Genomic DNA, 9,222 nt, shown 5'->3' on the forward strand with positions numbered 1-9,222 from the left:
TGCCGGTTTTACCATTTTCAAAAGTAAATGAACAGACCAACTGTTGCTATCGGTAGAACTTTACGACATTTAATTGGTCGCTAACTTAATGAATAATATCGTTAATTACCGAAATTGTATGCATTTTAATTTTACCGATTTTTGTCGGTAACTCAACAAGAATCGCACTACTGAAATCCATTGAATTTCATTTGACGTTTAAGTAATGGAATTGACAGCTACAGTATGCAAAGTTCATATTCGTACAAACCGCAAAAATGAATAAAATCGTTATTAATTCTATATTTTATATAAAAATATGATGCTATTGATGGGGATTATTATAACGAAGAAGGATTTAAAAATAACAAAACAAATTTTTAAGTTATTCCATCATTTAGGTATAGATGGCGCATGTGTGGGTGGCAAAGTTCGTATTCGTACACCTAGAAGCACTATATATTTGTGGTATTTAAGGATTTTCAAAGCAAAATACCACCAATTTTTGTTGGTTTCTTCTTATAGAGTGCCTTTGCTGTAGAAAAATGTAAAAATAACGATAATTTAATGAAATATTTTGCATGAATAAAAAGTCGGACGAAAATCCGAAATACTTAAGAAAAATGTGATAGATGCGATTAACTATGGTATTTTATTCTCGAGTTTTGGACGAAAACAGCTAATAGCAGTCTTCTGCAACAATATTTGAGGTCTTCTAGGAAAATAAATGTTGTCAGCGTTCGTAAATGCAACGAAATGTAATCCCGTCTAAGGTAACGTAAAGTCATTTTTGGTTTCTATGTCGTTCTGTTCTGTTCTGTTTTATATTTGGTATAAAATGTATTGAAGTATAAGAATAGGGTTTTGAAAATCTTGTTATGTCAAGACATATCGGAAATTACGAGAAAAAATAGATAATTAAGGGCGAAAATTTCCCCGAAAATAATGCATTTCTTCAATAGGTTACCCCACGTTCTTTCTTGGCAAATTTACTTAAATCTTTTGACATTTATGCATTCATGTAGCAGCGTTTGGTAAAGAAATATGTATAATTTTCTACAAATACAAATCATTGTTTTTGCAATTTTATCAATCATAACCCTCGTGATAGTAAGCGTAAAATTTCTGTCGCACGGAGACAGTATAAAGACTTCTACAGTTTAATTGTTCCTCATAATTTCTCACAGTTTTCGATATAAAATAATTTTCGAAACCCTATTCTAAAACTTCAATACAGTTTCCGCCAAATATAAGACAGAAATTGCGATTTTTACGACGTAGAAACCAAAACATGTCTTTGCGTTGCCTTAACCCGGATTACGTTTCGTTGCATTTCCGAACGCTGACAACATTTATTTTCATATAAGACCTTGAATATTATTGCAGAAGGACTCCTGCTAGCTATTTCCGTTGAAAATTCGAGAAAAAATTGCCATAGTTAATCGTTTCTATGACATCTTTCTTAAGTATTTCGGATGTTCGTCCGACTTTTTATTAATGCAAAATGTTTAATTAAGTTATCGTTATTTTTACATTTTTCTACAGCAGAGGCATTCTAAAAGAAGAAAACAACAAAAATTTGTGGTATTTTGCTTTAAAAATCCTTAAATACCACAAATATATAGTGCTTCTAGGTGTACGAATACGAACTTTGCCACCCACACAGGCGCCATCTATACCTAAATGACGGAATAAATTAAACATTTATTTTCTTATTTTTAAATCTTTTTTCGTTATAGTAATCCCCATCAATTGTATCATATTTGCATATAACATATGGAATTAATAACGATTTTATTCATTTTTGAAGTTTGTACGAATATGAACTTTGCATACTTTATATAACACCATAATATAGCCATTAGAGAATCGCACTACAGGTTGCATCATTTTTAGTGACAACCACGGTATGCCAAATAAATCCTCATCCTAACCCGGCAAAAATGTTGCTTTCAGTAGAAAGGTAGTGGTAGGATTTATTTTAAAAAAAATTCACTCTCCTAATGTGACAGCATGGTACAAATACACAGGTAGCCGCATCGACAATTGTTGGCAACATAAGATGTCAAAATTTGACATCAATTCAATGCAATCATGCCATCAGCTGGCATGATAATGCTACCTGTATTATTGTACCATGTGTGACAGCAATCCCCATTTGCCACACGCTAACAATAAAGAATGTCTTTCAAACTGCCATCTCAGAAACCGCAAGTAAAAGCTTTGAACTGATAAGAATATGGAATTTAAGTTGGTAACACTACGTTACAACTTGTTGCGTACAAATTGTCTTATCACTTTATGAGAATATAAACAAATTAATTAAGTAACAATAAAAACTTAAAACCACAGCAAGAAAAGATAAAAGTAAACATTGATTAAAACAAAACTATGAGTAAAGTAACAAGCAACAGTAAGTTAGTTTTGTTAATTCAATTGGACAAGTTCATTTGTATAGAACATAACATTACTTTTCCACAGTTATGAGGCTGGCACTATTGCAGTTGAAGGGCTCGAAAGATAAATTGGCCAATTTGCAAAATGCATCGCAAAAGATACGAGATGCTGTGAAGGAGCATAAACCCCGTTTATTAACACTACCGGAATGTTTCAATTGTCCATATGGTACAAAATATTTCCGTGAATATGCAGAGACCATACCTAGTGGCGAGTCATCACAAACTCTATCGCAATTGGCAAAAGAAATGGGAGTTTATATTGTTGGTGGAACTATACCAGAATTGGGAGATAATGATAAGATCTATAATACCTGTACCGTGTGGTCACCCGAAGGCAATTTAATTGCTAAACATCGTAAAATGCATTTATTCGATATCGATGTAAAGGGTGGTATACGTTTCAAGGAATCGGAAACTTTGTCGGCCGGCAACGAATTCACTATAATAGAAGTTGATGGTCATAAAATTGGTATTGGCATTTGTTATGATATACGTTTTGAAGAAATGGCCAAGGTGTATAGGAATGAAGGTAAGTTGGTTAAGAGTTATGTTTCCGTTTTATTTTATTAATTAAAATTTATTGTTTTTAAGGTTGTGAAATGCTGATATATCCTGCTGCCTTTAATATGACCACGGGACCATTGCATTGGGAACTATTGCAACGTTCTCGTGCCAATGATAATCAATTGTATGTGGTAACCACATCACCTGCCCGTGATGAGTCGGCCGATTATGTAGCATTTGGTCATTCCATGGTAGTTGACCCCTGGGCAAAGGTTGTTAAAAGTGCCAAAGAAGGAGAGGAAACTGTCGTTGCTGATATTGGTAAGTAAAATGGAACTAATTATTCTGCTTTTTAAGCATCCAATTGCAATGGTTAGCTGTGGATAACATCAAGCTCACCGTCGCCAGCACCTCTCTGTAATTCCTTCAGCCCAAAAACAAACTGTCCAGTTTCTTCTATGGTGTCTGGACTATCATGAGATTCATACAGTACATTGTATGCAGTAACTATCACACCAGAACTATACTCCAGCATCCAAAAAAAAAAAAAAAACAGGGCGAGATGCCTTGACAACCTCAGGACGGAGGTTTTAGAGTCGGACAAATTCGACAAACCTTTACTTCTTAGACAAGAAGCATTGGAGGAAGAAAATGGTAACGGGGAATCACTCATCAATAAGATGGTTAATTCATTGATTCATCAAAACACCAAAACCGCACAAAAGGGTGATGGATGTAAGTCAGTTAATGAGATGAGAATTCCAGTGGATGTCAGAATAGTTCCGTTCACTACCCCCATCTATCGCAGGCATGTCAAGCAGGTTTAAATGCAGTTGCTATGGCCATAAGAAAATATAGGGGGTTATCATGAACGGCAATTCCCCGTGAATTTTTCACTTTCTGCCTTAAGTTGCAACGGCGGAAAGACGACACTCACGGGGATATTTCATTCATGATAACCCCCTTAGTGTGAAGAAAGTTCTCGGAGTACATCCCCCATCTATCGCAACTGAGGAGCGTCAGCTGCCACGACAAACGACAGTAGTTTAGGCTCAACTATAGTCGGGGTATTGCATTCGCCTAAATTCTTATTGGGCTGTGCAAGACATCTGTCTAGCATGCGACATGGGCCCGCACGACACACTGCATCTTCTCAACTGCCCCGCCAAACCTACTCATCTAACCTCAGTGGATCTGTGCTTACACCCCATCGAAGCAGCTTTCCTCCAACTGGATATACAGCCAGATTGAGCAGAAGAACGAACACACAAACATACAATAATAAATACTGTCACAACAACAACAATCTTACAAGAGTGTCGCCAGATCATAGACTATTCTAGACAGGATTGAATGATATTCAAACAGGTACAGGTACTGATTCCATAAAAAGTTATTTCGTAAATGTCTTTCTTGGATTGACAAAAGAACGTCGTGATGCAATCGGGTCTATTATATTGGAAGGCGGTGCGAAATATTGTGTGGATCCAAAATTATAGAATAATACATATTGATCCTCACTAGTTCGGTATCAGCCGATGGATTTTTCGGATCATACAACTGACCCGCACACCCAAAAACTAATTCTTCCCATTATCTCGGCAACATCTTTAAAGAAATAATCGTAAAGACAGAAAAATACAGCGACTGAAAAATATTATATTCAGAAACTGATCTTTTCAAGTGGCACCATAACTCCGCTATAGTATTGGTATAAAAGCGAGACTGTGGATCAACAAAAATGTATAGCCGAACATACCTCCTAACAGCTCTTGACAATCAAAAGCTTCATTTGCATAAAGGAATTCCGATACTCGTTGATAAAGAGTATCCGAAAACCCAACCCAACTGACAAGACGTTTTTCTCCCTTTTCTTTTTAGATTTCTCATTGGTTGAACAAGTTCGTCAGCAGATTCCGGTTTACTCTCAACGCCGTTTGGATTTATACAGCACCACGAAAAAGTGTTAAACATTTCATATATAATCATAAAAAATGGCATTTCTTTACTTCAATCTCTGAAATTGTAAATAATTTGTTGGTATATTTTGTGTAATTGGTAATAATTATTGCTTATCTGTTTTTATTATGGCTAATAAAAAAGACAAAAAAGGGATATACATATAAAGAAAAACAAATACATTTTGATTTATATGTGTATGTAAGTAATTAAAATATGATATATACAACCACAGCGTTTAAATTTATTCTACCGATTTGCTGGTATCACCTATTTGCTCCGTCAACTCCTGACTTTGTGGCGTCACATAAGGTCTATGTGTTTGTCCAAAAAGAGCTTTAATGGCTTCATCGGTGGCCATAAGGGGTTGACTAATAAATTCCAAAGCTTGCACTGCATATTTTTCCGATTCACAAAGTGGTGATGTGGATGCCGATGATATTGTCAAATCACCTTCTGGCATACCAACACCGGAATGTAGCACCATTTGTTGTAAAATATTCAAATTTTCCACAGCTAAATTTACAACATCAGTAGCTGGCAAATTTAGATAACGTATTTTTGCTAAGAATTTTAAATTCTTTAACATATCCAAATGCATTTGCCGTAGCTGATGCGTGGTGTGTAGCAATTTTTTTGTTGATTCGGTAAGCATTTGATTTTTCTGTGTTAAATCAGCCTTCCAACGGGCCAATTCTTCTACCATAACGCTACTTGCCAAAAACTTGGAACGCCACACCTCACATTGCCCTGCAAGGAATTCAATTTGTTCAGTGTGTGTCGTTAAATTCTTTGCTGTGTCCAACAAGGCACGGGCCAATTGAAGTTTATCCTCAGTCAATACATTCACCCTGGTCAGTAAGTCCTCTCCCACCGAGGCAACCAGTAGATTTTTCAATTCAGCATTAACTTGGGTTTGAAACTTAAATTGGCCCTGGAAGTAGTCACGTTCCTCTTTGACTTTTTTTAATTCCTCTCTTAGTTTTTCTAACTCTTCAGAGTCTGATGTTGTTTTAGGTGATGTTGTGTCGTTGGTGGAAGTTGATTGTTTTGCCTCAGCACCGGGTTCCTGCAGCTCTTGTGTTCGTAAAGTGGACATTTGGGAAACTAAGACACCAATATCCAAATTATTACGATTTGATTTTTTTGAATTGTTGCCCACTTTTGGTGTTATCGAACCACTGCGAGCTTTTGGCACTATGGGATTGACTGCCCCTGGATACGGTTCGAATGGTATAAACTTAGGGGGCTTGGTCTTTTTATGTTCAGGAACTGCATTGACAGGATCAACAAGTCTGGGTTTCATCATTATCAACTCGCCCTTAGGAACAACAGGTTTCAAACTTCTAGTTATACATTCTGGCCTGCGATAAAGTGTGTGCAACCCAGGTAAAGGTAATCCGCCATTATTGGCCTTGCTGCTGTTTGAACAGCTTGATGTTTTCCTTGTTTTTTGTTTATTATCCAATGCCGCAGATATTGATTCGTTGCTTATGCCTGTTGTTTCAGCAGCAACATTAACACAGCTGACCTGATTATCTGCTTGAACCGCCTTTGACTGTGCTACTTGTTCCCCCACTTTCTCTTGGAGATCCTCCATTCCATCGCCACTCGTACGACCTACTTTAAGGAATTGGGGAAAATTAAGAATTTCAAGCGATATCCACAATCCTGTATTTACCCTTTGCCATTTCCATAAAAGCCACCTCCATTTGTCCTAATTTGTTTGGATTTATAAGTCTACAACGATTGTTAATTACAATAAAATAAAAAAAACTAACTAATGTTGTCGTGTACCAAGTTGTTTTACACGAACAAATCAAAATAATAACAGTGTGGCTCTTTAAGCGCTTTTTAATAACTGCAAAAAATGTAAGACGGCTAAAAGTTGGTCGTACGTCAAACTTTAAGGTTTCTATTGCACTCTAAAGTTTGACGTACATCCAATTTTTAGCTTTCTTATATTTTTGTAGTTATTAAAAAAGCGATTAAAGAGCCACACTGTTATTATTTTGATTTGTTCGTGTAAAAACAACTTGGTACACTACAACATATGCTCTGTTCCAGAACCTGCAAGAAGCTACAGTTCCTTTAATTTCCTGAGGTTACCATTTGTTACCTGCAAAGCGTTCCTTAACCCCAAAATGTGGTAGAACTGGCAGCAATTTTTAAGAGAGTGAGAGAGGAGAGAGCACGTATGCCTTTCTCTTCTACCACAGGCTACCAGACAAATTTCTGCAGGTAAAAAATGGTAGAACTGATTTTTCGACATTTGTTTGACGATTATTTCACAATGAAAAAAAAAAATGAACAGAAGAAAAAGTTGAACGCTGACAAAACAAAATTAAAAACTGTGAAATAAAAGAACATTGATTTTTACGTTTCTTTTTGATATTGCTACCAGATCTACCATTTTCCGTTCCTTCAAGGGGTGAGTACATAAGCTGCCTTGCCTGCTTACCTTGCTTGCTTCTGATAAAAGAATAAAAACGAAAAGGGCAACCCAGTTCGAAATTTGATCGGCCTTCTTTATTCTTTTAAAAGTAAAAGTAAAGTAAAGGAACAAAGCTTTCATAACTCCGTGTGGATTGCATCGAAAAATGTAAGCTTTGTTCCCTTACTTTTTAAAAGTAAAACTCGTAAAGGAAAGAGAGACAAATTGTTCTCACACAAAAGTTTTTTTTTTCAAAAAGTTCGGGAACGCAAAAATGTAAAAAACGCCAATCAGACGCCAGCATCCATGTTACTATTTTTTACACGCTCAAATTTGTCGAGTAAAAAGTTTTTAAAGAGAGCGTCATTCAGCGCCATTTTTGTTTAAAGAGAAGGTAACATTTTACAACTTTTTTGTGTACGGGAATGGGTTTTCGGTTAAAATGTGTAAAGGCCTGCGTACATAAGCTGCTCTGCCTGATTGCCTTGCTTTTCTGCTTCATTTTTGACATAATAAAAATAAAAGAATAAAGAAGGCCGAGGAAATTTCGAACTGGGTTGCCCTTTTCTTTTTTATTCTTTTATCAGAAGTAAGCATGGTAAGCAGGCAAGGCAGCTTATGTACGCAGGCCTTAAAAGTCGTAAAAATTGTAAAAAAATTTATATCTGGAACAAAACTGTAATGAAATCATAACTCTGCATTGTCCCAATTTACATTAGGCGAGTTTACTTGCGGCAATTGTCAGTTTGATGGAGAGAGAGGTGAGGTATATGGATGGTAACCCTTTGCCTCTCAACACCCTCTCTCACCAACAAACTGACAATTGCCGCAAGTAAACTCGCCTAATGTAAATTGGGACATAGCACTACTTCCAACCTTTTTTGCCATACGTTTAACTTAAAGCTATAAGAGAAAACATATGGGAACACAATTCAAAGTGATTTATTCACGTTTTCTTATAATCTGACATTCTAAATATTTACATTTTTTACCGTCGGATTGGAAGAAATACGTAACACAGGCACGATGGAAGATGATGAACCGAAAAAAGTATATTTCACAACAAATTTATATAAATTAAAAATGAAATTATAAAGAAATATTCCCCATTTCTCTAGGGCTTGATGCTTTATGGCCGTGATGTTTCACAAATTCCCTGCTTTCGTAGTAGTTTTCTGTATGGCATTGGAGGTGGTGTAGGTATAGGTTTACTCACATTTTTAGCTACTTCCCGCACAAAATTTTCAACGCATGTAGGCTTTGGAACATTTTTCTGTGGGACAATATCGTATTGGGCATGGTGCCGGTAAGGATGTTGTAATATTCTTGTAATATACAATATATAATATTGTTTGTTCCATTTCTTTCAGATATCAATGGTCAGTAAGACGCTTTGAATATGCCCAATTGGAAAAGGCAATGCGACAGCAGGCTCTGTACGAAGGTACACAAATAGAAAAGAAGTTGGATTTGAAGTCGGCGTAGTAGTTAATTTGTTAAAGTATATATTTTTTAAAGTGATTTGTTTAATGTTGTTAATTTTACACATACTATGGAAGAAGCACGACCGTAATGCTAAGTATTAGTGAAAGAAGAATAAACCTTGATTTGTGGTTAATTCATAAAAATGACTTGCTGTTGTATTGTCTTTGTTACCATGATAGACTGCTGTATCTCGATTTATTTGATGTAAAATGTGTGAAAACAAGAATCAGTTGGCTTTGGCAACAGCTAAGCGTAAACAGAAGTTGCAGAGCACTAATGGATCAATATGGCTCATCATCGAACTTGAACAAAATATTACGAGGTATTTAGACCTAATTGGTTGATCTGTTCGACTGGTAACGTACGCACCAGCTACCAACCATAAACAAACAAGAGTAAGAC

At 36.0% G+C, this 9,222-nt stretch overlaps 3 protein-coding genes across 4 annotated transcripts; 2 read left to right on the forward strand and 1 right to left on the reverse strand.

The window, feature by feature from the left end:
* The first annotated feature begins 2,218 nt into the window (after positions 1-2,218).
* On the forward strand, positions 2,219-5,079 carry LOC141389238 (omega-amidase NIT2). Its single transcript, XM_073960480.1, has 4 exons — positions 2,219-2,392; positions 2,461-2,967; positions 3,030-3,263; positions 4,824-5,079. The coding sequence occupies exons 1-4, from the start codon at positions 2,371-2,373 to the stop codon at positions 4,910-4,912; spliced, it is 852 nt and encodes a 283-aa protein (XP_073816581.1). The 5' UTR covers positions 2,219-2,370; the 3' UTR covers positions 4,913-5,079.
* LOC141389237 (uncharacterized) lies at positions 4,988-6,774 on the reverse strand. 2 transcript variants are annotated; one of them, XM_073960478.1, is made up of 2 exons: positions 6,583-6,774; positions 4,988-6,524 (listed from the first exon to the last, which is right to left on the reverse strand). In XM_073960478.1, the coding sequence occupies exons 1-2, from the start codon at positions 6,611-6,613 to the stop codon at positions 5,146-5,148; spliced, it is 1,410 nt and encodes a 469-aa protein (XP_073816579.1). In that variant the 5' UTR covers positions 6,614-6,774; the 3' UTR covers positions 4,988-5,145. The 2 variants fall into 2 exon arrangements, with proteins under 2 accessions (XP_073816579.1, XP_073816580.1); XM_073960479.1 differs by having other exon boundaries at positions 4,988-6,521; positions 6,583-6,751.
* Positions 6,775-8,249: 1,475 nt separating this feature from the next.
* l(3)87Df (cytochrome c oxidase assembly factor COX20 lethal (3) 87Df) lies at positions 8,250-8,963 on the forward strand. Its single transcript, XM_073960527.1, has 3 exons — positions 8,250-8,385; positions 8,454-8,641; positions 8,706-8,963. The coding sequence occupies exons 1-3, from the start codon at positions 8,362-8,364 to the stop codon at positions 8,818-8,820; spliced, it is 327 nt and encodes a 108-aa protein (XP_073816628.1). The 5' UTR covers positions 8,250-8,361; the 3' UTR covers positions 8,821-8,963.
* The last annotated feature ends 259 nt before the right edge of the window (positions 8,964-9,222 follow it).

Source organism: Musca autumnalis, unplaced genomic scaffold (genome assembly GCF_047663935.1).
Source record: "Musca autumnalis isolate F117 unplaced genomic scaffold, ASM4766393v1 scaffold_1, whole genome shotgun sequence".
Taxonomy (NCBI): domain Eukaryota; kingdom Metazoa; phylum Arthropoda; class Insecta; order Diptera; family Muscidae; genus Musca; species Musca autumnalis.